The 17,175-nt window shown below is 44.6% G+C and overlaps 1 protein-coding gene across 3 annotated transcripts; it reads left to right on the forward strand.

Moving 5' to 3' along the window:
• The first annotated feature begins 5,091 nt into the window (after window positions 1-5,091).
• HERPUD1 (homocysteine inducible ER protein with ubiquitin like domain 1) lies at window positions 5,092-16,138 on the forward strand. 3 transcript variants are annotated; one of them, XM_040498073.1, is made up of 8 exons: window positions 5,093-5,360; window positions 8,003-8,080; window positions 8,170-8,241; window positions 9,491-9,621; window positions 11,684-11,806; window positions 12,301-12,651; window positions 13,984-14,089; window positions 15,377-16,138. In XM_040498073.1, exons 1-8 carry the CDS (start codon window positions 5,208-5,210, stop codon window positions 15,539-15,541), a joined length of 1,179 nt encoding a protein of 392 aa, XP_040354007.1. In that variant the 5' UTR covers window positions 5,093-5,207; the 3' UTR covers window positions 15,542-16,138. The 3 variants fall into 3 exon arrangements, with proteins under 3 accessions (XP_040354008.1, XP_040354007.1, XP_040354006.1); XM_040498072.1 differs by having other exon boundaries at window positions 5,094-5,360; window positions 8,167-8,241; XM_040498074.1 differs by lacking the exon at window positions 15,377-16,138 and having other exon boundaries at window positions 5,092-5,360; window positions 8,167-8,241; window positions 12,301-12,494; window positions 13,984-14,063.
• The last annotated feature ends 1,037 nt before the right edge of the window (window positions 16,139-17,175 follow it).

Below are 17,175 nucleotides of genomic sequence, written 5' to 3' on the forward strand. Positions count from 1 at the left end.
GCCTGCCGCCTCGGATTCTCTGTCTCCCTCTCTCTTTGCCCCTCCCCCCTCATTCTCTGTCTCCTTCTGTCTCTCAAAAATATATAAACGTTAAAAAAAAAAGAAGAAGAAAAGAATATGGATTTCCCTTGGGGCACCTGGGTGGCTCAGTCAGTTGAGGGTTGGACTTCAGCTCAAGTCATGATCTCAAAGTTTGTGGGTTCAAGCCCCACATCGGGCTCACTGCTGTCGGCCTGTGAGCCCAGAGCCTGCTTGGGATCCTCTGTCCCCCTCTCCCAATCTACCCCTCCCCCGCTTGAGCTCTTTCTCAAAAAATAAACAGAAGCATTTAAAAAATAAGAATATGGATTTCCCTTTAGCTCACTATATTTCTTTTTCTGATCTGCTTGAATTTCTATCTTTGAAAGACACAAAATAAGTACGTATGCTTTCATTTATGTGGACTTCCGGAACAGGCAGAACTACTGCTCGAAAACTTCCCACTGCCCACAAAAGAGGCCCCAACTCTCAAGGGTGGCCGTGTAAAGTCTTTCCTGAGGTGGTCCCGAGAATTCTTTCCAGTCTTACCTCTCGCTGACATTATCATTATTACTAGTTTAAAATAAGCCCTGTACTTACTGTCAAACTTGACCAGTGACTTCCAAACCTGGCCCTTGAACCAGTACCAACTTAGATGCATCAGGCCCCGTTTGCTAGGCCTAAAAAGGGACCCAGACACCCATCCTGCGTTTCTTGTTTGTTCATTTTCACGTTTAGTGGAGGCATAATGTGCACACAGGGAAATGCATAAATCTTAAGTGTGCAGCTTGATCTGTTTTGACAAATGCCTGGACCTGTACAACCCACATCCTATGAAGACAGAGCATTTCAACACCCCAGAAATTTTCTTCGTGTCCGGTGTTGTGTCGGTAAATTTTAATATCTGATTCCCTGGGATTAAAAAAAAAAAAAAAAAAAAAAAGCAGCCTCTCTTTGTAGTGTTTGCTGATCTCTGTGGTGTAAATATTCCCAGCATGGCCAATTTCAAGCCATCAATAGGATGTCCCTTGAAAGAGTTCTCACTGAAGAGGTTCACAGTGCGTTCTTGTGACCCAGGACCAGGTGACTTCGGCACACCACTGCTGTGTCCTTTCCAAGTCAATCTCTGTCACCGCACCCCCCAGGCAACCATAAATCTGTTTCCTGTCACCATAGATTAACTTTGCTTATTCTAGAGTTTCATATGAATGGAACCTTATAATATGTACTCTTTTTTGTCTGTTTCTTTCGCTTGTGGTTTTGAGAATCATTCATGCTGCTGCCTGTATCAGTAGTTGGTTCCTTTAAAAAAAAAAAAAAAAAAGAAAGGTTTATTTATTTTTGAGAGAGCGCAATCAGGGAAGGGGCAGAGAGAGGGGGACAGAGGATCCCAAGCGGGCTCTGTGCTGACAGGCTGACAGCAGTGAGCTTGATGCGGGGCTCCAACTCACGAACGCAAGATCATGACCTGAGCCGAAGTGGGACGCCCAACTGACTGAGTCACCCAGGCGCCCCAGTGGTTCCTTTTTATTAGTGAGTAGTATTCCATCGTGTGGATGTTCCATAGTTTGTTCATGCAGTCTCCTGGTCATGGACGCCTGGACTGTTTCCCAGTGTTTGGTGCTATTAGGAATAAAACTGTCTTGAATGTTCTTTATGAGAAACTGCCACAGCGAATTCCAAAAGGGTTGTACCATTTTACACTCCTATCAGCCACGTATGAGAGTTCCAATTGCTTCATAGCTTCGCCAATACTCAGTCTTGCAGGGGTCTTCACTTTACAAGAGAGTTCCTTGGGTGATCCTCTTTCACAACCAGGTTTAAAGACCCCTGGGCCGGACTTGTTTCAGTTTGCTAAGTACTAACGGCCAACATTTGTTGAGCACTTACTGTCTGGATCTGTCGCAAGACCTTCAGCAATGTTCTATTCATCAAGCCTGACAACAATCCTACAAAGTAGATACTATTATTTTTCTCATGTTGCAGAAGAGGACAATTTGGTACAGAGAAATTAAGTAATTTGCCTAACGTCACGTAGCTCTCAAGTGGCAAAAGCTAGGTTTGAAAACAGGCAGTCTGGATGTGGGACCCTGAGTTTAATCACTGAGTTATACTGCCTACACAAATTCTGTATACAGGCACCCTGTTGGGCTTAATCAATAATTGCCGCCATTATTATTTGTATTCAAACATGCATCCTTCAAAGTTCAGCTTAGATTCCACCTTTTTTATCAAGATTTCTCTGACTCCCCCTCTCCTCCTGGCACTGCGGAGTCCCTCAATGTAATCATGATTCCTTCAGGAAAGTGGGAGACTTTTGGGCTGTCCTTTATGTTTGTATTTTTGTACTGTCTTCTCACGCCCATACTGTTTGTAAGGTTACTAAGAATAGGGTCAGTCCACGTTTATTTTCCTATTTCTGGCACGTTTATGGCCATGTATCTTCCTATTTGTGGCAATGTTTCTCTAAATATGCTTATAGGCAAAATCACGAAAGTCCTTTAAAAGGAGCTCTCTAGGGGCACCTGGATGGATGGTCACTTCAGCACCTGACTCTTGACTTTGGATCAGGTCATGATCTCATGGTACGTGAGTTCCAGCCCCGCATCGGGCTCTGTGCTGACAGCTCAGAGGCTGCTTGATATTCTCTCTCTCTGTCCCTCCTCAACTTGTGCTCTCACAAGCATTCTCTCTCTCTCTCTCTCTCTCTCTCTCTCTCTCTCTCAAAATAAATAAACTTAAAAAATAAAAATAAAAGGAGCTCTCTTGTTGGAAGATAAAAGGGAATCACAGAAATTAGATTCCCTTTGCCCTAAGGAAAAAAACTACACCCCTTTACTTTCTTACTACTGGGTACAAGTGGATGGGCTGTCTTAAGGGGTCCTAAGAATTGTCACTGCAGGCTAGAGGAAACCATGCCATGTGGCATAATTTCCCAGGGAAGTCAATATCACCTGCCTGGCTGCCTCCTTTAAGGCCTCTGCTTGTTTTACATGGCCTGGCCCCATCTGTCAGCTTCTAGCTAGGTGCAAAACTACCAGATCATAATCAGTCACCTTCTTCCATCCTGATGTATGAAAAGCAGGACCAGCTACATGATTTATGGGGACCTAGGGAAACAGGAAAATGCAGAACTTCTTGTTCAAAATTTATTAAGAATTTTCACATGGTAACAGCAGAGCATTAAACCAAGAGTGGGGTTCCATATGACTGTATAGGTCCCACTTCTGTAAAGCCAGCCCTGATGAAAAGGGACAGAGATCCTCCTCAGCAGACAAAAGCCAATCACAGAAAGTTGAAGCACCATGGGGACAATTTCTCTCTAAAGCCCTCCACCTCCCTTCTTAACATAAAGCCTGCTGAAAAAGAAGCCACCCGAGGGGCACCTGGGTGGTTCGGTCGGTTGAGTGTCTGACTTCAGCTCAGGTCATGATCTCACTGTTCTTGAGTTTGAGCCCCAAGTCAGGCTCTGTGCTGACAGCTCGGAGCCTGGGGCCTGCTTCGGATTCTGTGTCTCTCTCACTCTCTGCCCCTCTCTCATTTGTGCTCGGTGTGTATCTCTCTCTCTCAACAATAAATATTTAAAAAAAGAAGAAGAAGCTATCCTAGTTTTGTGTGAGAGTAAGGCCGACTGTTGTGGATTGAATTGTGTAAAAGGATGCTGAAGTCCTAACTCCTGTACCTGTGAATGTGACCGCATTTGGAAATATGGTCTTTGCACATGATCAAGTTAAGGTGAAGTCATTAGAGTGGACCCTAATTCATTACAACTGGTGTCCTTATAAAAAGGGTGGATGGAAGGGGGATTGGGACAGAGACAGACGTGCACGCAGGGAAAATGATGTGAGGGTATGCACCCGGAGAACGCCATGTAACCACGAAGCCAGAGACAGGATGATGCAGCCACACACCCTAGAACTCCAAAGACTGCCTGCAAACTACCAGAAGCTAGTAGAGTGGCATTCCAACAGATTCTCTCTCAAAACCTTCAGAAGGAACAAACCCTGCCCGACACCTTGGTGTCCCACTTCTGGCCTCCAGAACTGCGAGACGACACATTTCTGTCCTTCAGGGCACCCGGTTTGTGGTACTACAGGCACCAACCAGACCAGGCTCCTCCCATTAGCCTCCTGCCCTTGTCAAGTTCCCGACACCTGCACAAACAGATGTTCCAACAGGACTGGAATAAGGATGGGGCCCGTGCAATGTCAGTTTTGTTTTTCAAGATCTTTTTTTCCTACAGAGGGGAGGGAGGGAGGGGGCCTACGTCAGAGGGGACCTAACTAAGAACCCTCCCTGGCTTGTCTCAACTGCAATTTAAAGGAAGCATGTGTTAGTATCCTTTCAGGCGAGGCCCTCTGCAAGGGTCTCCTAGCCTAAGCTGGACTGTGGCCCGTTTGCCAGGCACAAAGGTGATGTCCCACGCTTGAGGGTGTAAAGTTCACGTCTGAGGCCACAGATGAAGTAAGTGGCAAGTGCGGCTCGGAAGCCTTTGTCCGTAGCCCCAGGAAGAATCTGCCAGGCTTCCTCCTCGCCCTGCGCAGGCCTGTGGGGCTGCCCTTCCGGGTGGGCTCGCAAACGGGTCGACCCAGCCGTTCTTTGGGCTGGGGCGGCGGTAGGCGTGGGGAGGCCTCCCTAGCAGGGCTGGTTGGAGCGCCAGGGCAGGGAAAGGGGAAGTGGGCCTCGGCGGCTGGGGGTGAAAAGGGGCGGGGATTGCTGCTTTGTGAGGAAACAATTTGCAGAGGCCGCCAAACCGGCGGTCCGCCGGCCGGACCCTCCGCGAGGCACCGGGAGCAGCCCAAGCTACGTAGCACGCCGGTTCCGTCAGGGCCGAAGCGCACCCAAACATGGCCGCCGAACGGGAGTTCCGGAGCCGCGGCCGCGACTCCGGGTGACGCAACGGCGGCGGGTTGCATCAGCCCGCGCCCACGTGCTCGGCCCGTCCCTCCGCCCACGGATCCGGGCGCTGATTGGGCCACGTTAGGGCCGTGACCTCCGCCTCAGCCAATGGGAGGCAGCCACAGAGTGTTCTCGCCGCAGAGCCCGAGTGCGAGGTGCCTATAAAAGGCGCCCGAGGCGGGGGCGCGCGTCCCAGAGGCGCGTACAGTCGTTGCGGGGTTTGCTGGGAGGCTGCGACGCCGCCTGCCTGGCATCTCAAGAGCGCCGCGGAAGCCCCAAGCGCCGCCGACATGGAGGTCGAGCCCGAGCCCGAACCTGAGCCCGTCACGCTCCTGGTGAAGAGTCCCAACCAGCGCCACCGCGACTTGGAGCTGAGCGGCGACCGCAGCTGGAGCGTGGGCCGCCTCAAGGCCCATCTGAGCCGCGTCTATCCCGAGCGCCCGGTGAGAGGGGCCCCCGACTCCCGCTGCCAGCGCCCACTCCTGGCCCCGCTGTCCTCACCTCGGCCCTCCTTGCGTCCGTCTCCCCTTCCCCTACAGCTTCTCTTCTCCCTTCGCCATCTCTCCCCCGACGGCTGGCCCTCACCCGCTCACCTCCCCTGGCTGGGGTCTCCCCGTTCCCTGTCCTACCGCTGTAGGCGCCGCCTCGCCTTGCCCAGTGGCCGTCACCTCCACGTCCTAGGCCACCGTCGTCTCGCCTTCCCCTGTCACCTCGCCTCCCGCTGTACCCCAGCCCCTCTCCTCGCCCCCTCCCCCCAACCCGGACCACTGCCCCGTCCCCTAGATCTGGCTTCCGGCCTTAGCCACGCCGCTGAGACAGCAGTTTGACCTTGGGTGAATTATTTCACCCTCCCAGCTTCAGTTTCCCCGAAAAGACAGGGCGACTAGGTGTTCCGCATTAGGATTGCATCCACTGGATAGAAGCGAGGACACGGAAATGGTTGGAAGTGAATTTTTGAATGCAGCGTGTCGGTGCGGAGCGGAGGCGGCTCCCTGGGCCAGTGCTAGGGAGCCATGGTGAGCGCCCAGGGAGTGTGTACTTAAGGTCCCACGCCCAGGAGCGAGACGTGGCTTTTCCCCGCGCTGTCCACCTTCCGCCCGGGGCCCCTCCCTGCCGCGCCGGACTCCGCAGCCTTTGCCTAGTCCCAGGGAGGAGCCCCTGGCGCTTTCTGGGTAGAGTGAGTTAGAAGGGAAGCAGGCGGCAAGAGTCTTCCTGAGTCTGCGTTTTAAGACTTTGGCCCCTCAATTACAGACTTCCTCGCTTTGTTTTGGTTGACACATCTGTCAACATCACCCTTAGCACCGCCCTCTCTCCCCACCACGTGATGGAGGCTGTGAGCTGGACCTTCCTGTATTTACTTTCTATTCTGTCTGATATTATGTAAGTGTCAGCAGTGTGCTTTACTGCCCACAAGTGTAAATCCCCATCAGACCAGAGAAAGCATGGGGACCCAAAAACACTGTGAAATTGTTCCTCATTATCTGAAGAGTTGCAGTGTGTGGTAGCTCACGGGTCAGGTGGTTTTTGTTCCTGATTTCAAGGTGAATGTAGAAGTGAGTTTTCCTTCTGACTTATTCTTTTGAATTTTGTGTATTTATCTAATAAGCTTGCATTTCCTTAGCACTCACCTTGGGACTGTTTGTAGTTTCACTGCACCTGCTTCCAAGAAACTAGGTGGCCGTGTTGCTGCGAGAATGGCTGTTAGATACAGATTGGCGTAGTCTCTAGTTGCATCACTTGGTAAAAGGCAGTGTTTTGGAGGAGAGCTTCCCTTAAGGGCTTCCTTGGGTGACAAACATGACTCCTATTAAGTCTGAAGACCCAAAGTTGTAAAAGGTCTCTCAGGTGTGTACATTGGTGCTTAAAAATTATGGCTAGAGAGCACTCAGCATTTGGTTTCTAACCTGAGAAGTCTTACTTTTATAATAGTTCAACATTTATTATTTTTTTTCAAATGAGCTTTCTAGGTAAAGGCACAGAATATCAAGTCAGCCCTTTAAAAAGGAAAACAATTTAAATTACAGGCACCTATTGATTTCAAAACCTTTACTAGTGTGGAACTCTTTAGGATCCCACCTCTGCAGTAGCAAATTACAAAATTATATGCATGGGATTTCCCTATAAAGTCAATCAGAACAGTGGTGAACGCAGTATCCACTTCGGTTCTGTAGTTTGTTTTAGGTGCACAGTGTCAAAAAGTCCTGATTTCTGCAGATAAATAGATGCGGTTATTGTTTTGATTGTTTTAAACAGTTTGCTTTATAATCTCCAGCTACTTGGCAGGAGCGGCTTTATACCAAATTTTGCAAAATTGTTTATTCCGGCATTGTTTGGTGATCACTACCTACTTTGGTATGTGTCATTTGATGCCATTATTTTTAAGTATGTTTTTTAAAGGAATTAAAACTAGATTTTTAAAAATCAGATTTGTGTGAAAGTGTGCAGAGTCCCTGTGATTTTGAAATCACTGGAATGGAGAAGCGGCTTTGGAATCTTGACTCTTCAACAGCAGGTTGACTGTGGACAAGTCAATTTCAGACTTTTCCTCCCTTCACATAGGGATACTAAATCTCACAGGGTTGTATGAAATGGTACCTACACACCATCTTCTCTATAACAGGGTTTGTATTTTGGGAAGTCTCTTTGAGAGCTTAGTTTAGAATTGCCTTATGTTATCTCAGGACAGTACGAGGTCGTTTCGGTGAAGGCTGACCTTGGTTGGGAGTACTTTGTTGTGTGAGACCAAACCAGGTTTTGAAGTTAGGCTGTAGGATCCCCAAATAAAATTTGTGTTTTTAGTGGCAGAAAGGAATTTCCTTAGGACTTTAAAAGTCAAGTAGTTGGCCGTGGTTTTGTGGACTAGAGATCATTTGCCATCCTAAATTTATTTGCATGTGAGAAATTCAAAGTTCAGCACTTTCTAAAGGAAAGGTTTGTATATGAGACTTTTGTAAAAAATGTTTTCCTGTGATTCTAGGAAAAAAACACACATATTCAAGTTGTTTGTATAAAACAGTTTCTTCTGTATTTGGGAACTTGTGTGAGCTAAGTACTGACCTGTGCTTCTCTTTCTTTCCATGACAAGCGTCCAGAGGACCAGAGGTTAATTTATTCTGGGAAGCTCTTGTTGGATCACCAGTGTCTCAAGGACTTGCTTCCAAAGGTACATCATTTACACATTAACTTTTGAATGTTTAAGCACTTACAAGGTTGAATTCAGGTCCTAAAGTACCTCCTTATTACTTTTAGCAGGAAAAACGGCATGTTTTGCATCTGGTATGCAATGTGAAGGGTCCTTCAAAAGTGTCAGAGACCAGTACAAAGGTATGTCTGCTTTTTCAAGATTAAAACCATCTGTGTCATTCAGACCCACATGGTAAAAATAAAGGGAGTTGGATAAAACTCTGAAGAGATTTTATTACCTTTTTATCAAGTAAAATTTTGTTTCTCCCCAGTGAGAATAAAGAATGAGAAACTTATCAATACAAGTGTGTGTTTATTATTACAGTAGTAGACTGTATGCCATTAGCGTTGTAGTAGAAGAGTAGAGTTCTACATTACTCTATCTTTTGGGACATAATTTGACCTACAATAGCTGTGTATCCAGATCTCTGAATGAGCAAGGCACTCAAAATGGGTTTTTATTAAATTTAGCACATAATAAATTTCTTCTAAGGAATCACTAATTTTTATAAACAGTACAAAAGTGAATATATTTCCTTTGGAAAATTTTTTTTTTTTTTAATGTTTATTTCTGACAGAGAGTAACAGAGCATGAGCAGGTGAGGGACAGAGAGAGAGAGAGAGAGAGAGAGAGAGAGAGACAGACAGACACAGAATCTGAAGCAGGCTTCAGGCTTTGAGCTGTCAGCACAGAGCCCAACATGGGGCTCAGACTCATGAACCACAAGATCATGACCTGAGCTGAAGTTGAAGTTCAACCAATTGAGCCACCCAGGCACCCCTTCTTTGGAAATTTTCATCATGATTTATTTAATTGGATAGGAAAAGACCACAATCTCTATCAAGTGATCTCTAAAGACTTACATTTGACAGTCAAAATTGTTTATTTTTCATTTCATGGTATTGATTTGAATATATAGTAATAATATTCTAGTGTAGTGATGGACTGTAAATTAGCATTACAGCTCTATTTCCTAAAACATCTGAACATAGCATAAAACATTCTTTCCTTTAGGTTGCTGGCTGGGTTGTATTTATAAATCTTGTTGCTCAGATTTGGTTTCTTGATTTAGTAAATTTAGCACTGTAGGATCTGTAGAACATTATCAGGATGCTTTCTCACCAGTGATAACTTCATTGGAAGATTTTAATGAAACCACAGCATAGTTATTCTAGGAAAAAATATGGATTTAAAGAATATCTGTATATTGAATTTGGGTTGAACAAATTTCAGAATATTTTTTACATAACACTGCGTCTATTCAATTTTGTGAAGTTCAGAGGTCGGGGTGAGGGATATAAGCCATTCACAGCAGAATAATCCTTTCAGTTTGGTTGCAGACTGTTGCATCAGATCCTTTGTTTTAATGTTCATCTTCCACTTATTTAGGTTGCCGAATCCACAGAGCAGCCTGCTGGTCTTCATCAGGGACAGTATCCTGGGGATTCCTCAGGTGATAGCTTAAGGCAAAGGGAGGTTCTTCGGAACCTTTCTCCCTCTGGATGGGAGAACATCTCAAGGTGAGTGTCATAATAAAGAACCAGGTTTATACAACATGGATGTGTATCATTTGCGTCAATTTTAAGAATAAAGTGTGTTGATAGTATATAGTCGCAGAACTTAATGTACAGAATTTTGCTTTAAGGGTTTCACTTTAAAGATTTTTTATTTATTTAACTCTGCTTAATACATAGCCTTTTAAGTACATATAAATATAGGGATGCGTGTGTTGACAACGTAGGCATCTCCCCTCCCACATGGAGATGCTTTGCATTGTGCTGACCTCATGATAGGGAATTAGTGCTGCTGCAGAGGAAACAGCTGGTGTAAGCATCTCGCAGCTGCTTTGCTGAGTGGCTTTGTGCTTTGTCTATCATAACAATGGGTGACAAAAGGTGAAAAATTGTTTAAGAAATGCTCTGCCAAGAACTGAGTTGGTGGTGCTAGAAAAAAGATCGTTTCTTTAGAGCAGTTAGAGCTCTAGACTAAATGCTCTCATGTTTGGATTTCATAACTCCTGGAACACCTTATTATGAAAGTTCTTATGAGAAAAAATCATTAACTATGAGTTGAAATTCTATAACCCCTCCATTCCCCTGCTTCCCTTTTCCTACTAGTTTTTAATATTTGATTTTGACAAGTCAGGTCTTTAGGGAATGAGGAGTTGTTTTTTTCTTCATGGAAATTTCAAATACACGCAAAAGCAGAGGGAAGTGTGCAATGAATCTCTGCATAACCGTCCCCCAGGCCCAATAATGATGAAGGTTTTGCCATGCTTGTTTCATCTATTCCTCTTTTGCTTTTTCCTTTTGCCGTAATTCCCAGACATCATGTCAGTTCACCCCTACATACTTGAGTAAAACCATAGAGTTATCTTGTATATCTACAATGCTGTTCTCATCAGAGCTGCAAAAGCACTTTGTTATGGTCTCATTTCCTTGCACTGCAACTTTTTTGAATGATCAAAACCAGTATTCTACCAAGACCTACTTGAACTGGAATACCATTTTAGAAGCACTCTGGGTGGGGAATTTGGGTAAAAGACTGTCAGCCTATAAATTGGATAATTGGATAGAACCACTTAAAATTGCCTCCCTTATTCTGGCTATACAGCCTGAGAATTGTGGCCCTTCTCTATGTGAATTTCACCTGGATAAAGCTTACCGATTTTATCCAACACGTATTTATTGAACAGTCAATACATATAACTTTGTTTAAGGATGGGAGTTAACCAGCAGAGGTGTTGACATAATCATTCATGATCTTACCATAAGTTTTTATAGTTTCAGTTTTGCGAATTGCTGCCAAAGGAGTTCACTCTGTTAAGGCACACAAGGCCAAAGATGACACTCCTGTGCTCTGCCCTAGGCTGTTTAAGAAACAGGAGTTCGGTGTCAAACAGGTCTCAAATCCAGCATGCTATTTAACCAACTCAGTGACTTTGTGCAAATCCCTTGTCTTCCCTGAGCTCTATTCAGACTCCCTTCTGTGAAATGGAGGGGATAGCCCCCTCCCCACAAGGTTGTCGGGAATCCAGTGAGGCAACAACCCAGCAGCTTGTAGAGGGCACAAGTGGTCAGAAAGCATGTATGAGTGATGCCACATATACACAGAACTCTGCCCCCCATGTAGTCAGATTTAGGGGTGGGGAGAAATGGCTGTCAGAAGGAAGAGGGAGTTTCCTTCAGGAAAGGCTTTGAGAGAGATGTGGCTTTTTAGAGCTGTCCTTTGAAGGATAAACAGTGGGTTTCGAGCTGCAGTGAGACTCAGCAAATGAAAAATGGGAGTGAGTATCCATCTAGTCTGAAAGGGTCCAGCTTGTTTATATGCCATAGCAACGACATGGCGTGAGAACCCAGTGCTGGCCACGGGCGCTCATTTCTCTGTGGGGTCTGGACCATGGTAGGAGGGCTTTGGCAGCACTTTGCGTGCTTGGGTCACACGGGGGCATCGCACAGTAATCTCCCATGTAGCTGTCATGGAGTTTTTGTCTCTTTGACTTGAAATCCTTATTGTCATTTAAACTTCATTTATTCATCCCAAACCAAGTCAAAACGAGTGTTTTTTAACAATGTTTCGTAGGCCTGAAGCTGCCCAGCCAGCCTTCCAAGGCTTGGGGCCTGGTTTCTCGGGCTATACTACCTACGGTTGGCTGCAGCTCTCCTGGTTCCAGCAGATCTACGCACGGCAGTACTACATGCAATAGTGAGTCCTTTCCCGTCATGCTAGGCACGCCCGGGGTTAGGAATGGAGGAAGGAGTGTACTTTCATCAGTTTCTGCAGAGCTCTGTTCTGTCTGGTTCGGTGGGTGGAGGAGAGTATAAATGATATCTGCTACCTAAATCGTGTGTTAATTCAGGAGTGTTTGTGTCTGTACCTACTTTACTTCCTTTTCAGTATGTGGTAGCTTTAAAGTTTTGCGGAAGGTTTAATTAGTTTTTTTAACATACCATACTTTTATCGTGGCCTTAATGTTTAACTCCAGATGAAATTTACGGCCAGTCTCTCTTAGGAGCAGAAGAGGCATGTATAGATATGACTGTTAGTAAAGAAATTCTTCACTAACTTAAAAGTCAGGTTTTTCATGTACCTACGGACAGTTCTTAACAGTAAAAGACCCTGCGTAAATAAGATTATGAGAAGCAGTCTTCACGGTGATTTGCTTTCAACAATATCTGCCTCTATCATTTTTATTTTAGTTTAGCAGCCACTGCTGCCTCAGGGGCTTTTGTCCCCTCACCAAGTGCACAAGAGATACCTGTGGTTTCTGCACCTGCTCCAGCCCCTATTCACAACCAGTTTCCAGCTGAGAACCAGCCAGCTAATCAGAACGCTGCTCCTCCAGTGGTGGTTAATCCCGGGGCGAATCAAAATTTGCGGATGAATGCACAAGGTGGCCCTATTGTGGAAGAAGATGATGAGATAAATCGAGATTGGTTGGATTGGACCTATTCAGCAGCCACGTTTTCCGTTTTTCTCAGTATCCTCTACTTCTACTCCTCCCTGAGCAGGTTCCTCATGGTCATGGGGGCCACCGTTGTCATGTACCTGTAAGCACATGATTTTGCTTTCCTTTTTTCCCTTAATACAAATGAACACTGCATGGTGACTCAAGCCAAGTACAGATTTTTCTCTTTTTGAGCAGTCTCAGTCATTGTTAATGGAAGTGTATTTCAATAGCATATCATTCTGGCACTTTCAATGCAAGGAACTGATGGCTTGTTTGGGCACTGCTGAAAACACCTCAATCGTGTGTGAATGCAAGGAGAACATTCTGTTTTCTTCTAGATAAGGTACCTGCCAGGCTCATGAACCACAATAATAACGGCCGTTCTGAGGCATGGAAGGGAAAATTGATTTGTTTTGAATAAAAACATGTTTACCAAGCTGCAGCTGCTGCTTTCCAGGATAAAGGTCAGGCACTGACTGTCAGCATAGCTCTAAAGGGCCAAGGAACCTGTACAGACCTGACATTTGGCTTGTCCTTAGCTCAGAGTAGTGGTTCTCAACCAGGATGATTTTGCATCCCCAGAGTGTGACGTTTTTGATTGGCAACTAGGGGGTGGTCCTGCTGTTATCTAGTGGGTAGAGGCCAGGGATGCTGCTAAACATCCTACAGTGCATAGGACAGCCCCCCAGTAAATACCTAGCCCAATACGTCAGTAGTGCCAAAGTTAAGAAACCCTGGCATCGAGTGACATGTCCTCCTTTGTGGTCGAGACAGACAAATATTTCCTCTGTGGTGGAAAAGAATTTTTACTTTAGTTTTAAAAATCTTGAGAAATATCTGAATAAAATAAAAAATACTCATAAATCCAGAATTAATCATTACTAATATTTTGTCATATTTGCTTCAAAACTTGCACTTAATTGGATTTTCCAAATAAAACTTCTAGTCAGTTTAAGTTTTATAGTCTCTAGAATCATATATTTAAGTGATCAAATTTAGGTATTATTATCTTAGGTTATTACATATAATCCCAGTCCTGCCTCTGTGTGTGTGTGTGTGTGTGTGTGTGTGTGTGTATGTATTTATCCCTCCCCCATCCCCCGGTTCAGGTTTTCATGTGTAAAGTTTAGTTTGGATGAGCAAGCATTTATAGAGCATGTACTGTGTTCTGTTAATGTTGCCCGGCATACAGTGGTGAATAAAACATAGTCCCCATAGTGACCTTGAAGAAGCCAATGGGCAAGTGAGGAAGTCTAGGAGATGGTGTGACAGAGCATCTCTGCAGATCTGCCTGCTGTGAGCTTATAGTCCAAGCACTGCTCTGATTGGAGGAGGGGAGCAAGGGGAATGTTATCTGATCAGGAAGACTCAAATTCTTGAGTAAATTTCACTGTGATTAGCTAAGATGAGCTTTTATGTGCTTCCTTTGAAGGCATCACGTTGGATGGTTTCCATTTAGACAGAGGCCAGTTCAGAACTTCCCCAATGATGGTCCTCCTCATGAAGCTGTAAATCAGGACCCCAACAATAACTTACAGGTAAGGAACTCCCATTGGAGTCCAGCAAGCTTGATGTGAAGTGCCGGGCTCTCAAATCCTTAACCTTTAGATATTTAGCCTCCTGGTTTACCATTTCATTAGGCGGAAGTTTCAAGATTTTTTCAAATTTATTCTTAGAGCAGTAGCTATTGTTTTTTTTAATGCTTATTTTGGAGGGAAAGAGAGACTGAGCATGAGTGGGGGAAGGGCAGAGAGAGAGAGGGAGACACAAAATCTGAAGCAGGCTCCAGGCCCTGAGCTGTCAGCACAGAGCCTGACATGGGGCTCGAACCCACAGACTGTGAGAGCATGACCTGAGCCCAAGCTGGATGCTTAACTGACTGAGCCACCCAGGCGCCCCGAGCAGTAGCTATTTTTAAAAAACATTGAATGTGCCATAAAGTCCATCAGGTATTTTTTGGCATTTGGCAGTTTGCATTTTGGCATATGTAAATAATGGTTTTTTTAGCACACTGTTTTTGAGTGTTCAGTGGTCTGTAACAATGTGTTCTATCATGGAAACTGCTATTGGATAATTTTTTTTTTGTTAAAAAAATTTGATGTTTATTTCGGAGAGAGAGAGAGAATAAGAATGAGAATGGGTGGGGGAGGGTCAGGGAGAGAGGGAGATATAGAATCCAAAGCAGGCTCCAGGCTCTGAGCTGTCAGCACAACCCAACATGGGGCTCAGACTCACAAACCATGAGATCATAACCTGAGCTGAAGTTGAACGCTTAACTGGCTAAGCCACCCAGGCACCCCAGCTAATGGATAGTTAATCTAATTAAGGATTAAGACTATAAGCATGTCTCACAGAATAGATGTCCTGGAGAACTTCCCTAGATTTATAAAGCAGTTTAATGCATAATCCTAAAGGAATTCTTTTATATTATTAATTATCACCCTACTATTACCATTTTTATAATATAAATTATCACCTTGGGTTTCTATTTTTGTTTCTTAACTCAGAATACTGCCAGATTTAGAATATTCATAGTTAATGAAGTGGTTAACTTAACTCATGAGTTTAATAATAAAGATGTAGTTACCTCATTTCTTTTAATGTTACTGCCAGGAACTTTCAGGACTGTGAGAATGTCACTAGCACAGTTGTGCTGTGAGGCCTGAGAACTCCATCCAGCCTAGGACACCATTCCCTGGGGTCCTGTCTGCCTGGCTGCTTTGAATATGGGGCCAGGGATTTAGTCTGCCCTCTCCTAACATTATTACATTATTTGGTATTTATCACAGTCCTGATTGTGTTCTCATTGTATTTCATAACTGCAGGAAGGTCCCGATCCTGAAATCGAAGACCCCAACCACCTCCCTCCAGACAGGGACGTACTGGATGACGAGCAGACCAGCCCTTCATTTATGAGCACAGCCTGGCTTGTCTTCAAGACTTTCTTTGCCTCTCTTCTTCCGGAAGGTCCCCCAGCCATAGCAAACTGATGGTGCTTGCTTTCTGGCTGCTGGAGGCCTCGACAGGCGTGGACTGGATCATCTAGCTCCAGCTAGATTTCCTCACCCAGCCATGGCAGTGGCACAGAATTAGTAAAGAACCAACAAGGAGAAGGACATGCTTTTGTGGTCAAGCAAAAGCAGAAACGAAGACGTGAAGCCATGATTCGAATTGATGAACAAAAATTTTGCCCAAGGCTTCTGTCTTTATTCTGAAGAGCTTTAATATATACTGTATGTAGTTTAATAGGCATTGTAAGTAGGAGGCATTAGTGTCGCATGCTTATGCCTGAGGAACTTTTCAGATGTGTGTGTCTGCATGTGTGTTTGTACATAGATCTCATAGATGCAGAAATGGTTCTGCTGGTACGATTTGATTCCTGTTGGAATGTTTAAATTACACTAAGTGTACTACTTTATATAATCAATGAAATTGCTAGACATGTTTTAGCAGGACTTTTCTAGGGAAGACTTATGTATAATTGCTTTTTAAAATGCAGTGCTTTACTTTAAACCAAGGGAACTTCACAGAGGTGAAAACCTTTGCTGGGTTTTCTGTTCAATAAAGTTTTACTATGAATGACCGTGGAAGAGACTCCTGTCATCTTAGCATTTTGCTCCATGTCCCTTGTCACTGGAGGGTCAATAAGTTGCAAGTAATCTGAATGTTTTGCTTCTTTTTATAAAAGGACTATTTGTACCAATAAAGAATGATAAGGTAAGGCCATGAAAGTTTTAATTTACTAAGAATATACTGTGTTTGTCCCCATTCCCTGTTTTCAGCAGTACTGGCTTATACACTAACCCATCAAACTTGAATTCTCCAGATTTAAAGTTAGTAACATTGGGGCACCTGGCTGGCTCAGTCGGTAGAGCGTGTGACTTGATCTCAGGGTCGTGAATTCAAGCCCCATGTTGGACATGGAGCCTCCTTTAAAAAATTTTCTTAAAAAAGGCATTAAGTACCTTCCACCTCGACAATTCTGCGGTAGTTACACCTGCTCGTATATCAGGCTTTTGTAAGCTGAGCTTGCTTTTGTGATTTTAATCTTTTAACTATTTAAGACTAATCTCAAAAGCACAGTCCTGTGTATTTTTCACACAAATAATGTTACAGGCAGAATGCTAAAGGCCTGGGCAGTGTGTTTTTGGCACACTAAATCACTTCTTATGCTATGGTGCTGTGATCATTTAAATGAATCATTACTGAAAACATTTACATCAAACAAACCTTCATTGAACAATTCAAAGCAAGATGCTGGGTAGACACAAAGGTATTTTGTATACGGTTGTGCCTTAAAAAGCCAGTAAATATAATTGTGCCAGGAGTTAAGTGGCCTGGAGTTTCAAAGAACGCTGGCCTCCAGAGCAGAGGAGCGACGAGAAGGCAGCCATTATGGACAAGTTATGAAGAAGGCAGGATTTGCCTGACGGAAGAACGGACCTGAGATTGCAGATTTGAGGGTTTTGCGAGTGAGGAAGTGGGTCTGAAATAATGGAAGGAATCTGAGGAGATGAAGGGTCCCAGTGAAAGCAAAAGCGCAGAGGTGAGATTTGCCGCCTCCTGCCTCAAAGCTGGATTCTTGGCATGCTTGGTATTTAGTTTTGGCGATTTATGAAAGTGA

This window comes from Herpailurus yagouaroundi, unplaced genomic scaffold (assembly GCF_014898765.1).
Source record: "Herpailurus yagouaroundi ecotype Mexico unplaced genomic scaffold, PumYag 190, whole genome shotgun sequence".
NCBI classification, from domain to species: domain Eukaryota; kingdom Metazoa; phylum Chordata; class Mammalia; order Carnivora; family Felidae; genus Herpailurus; species Herpailurus yagouaroundi.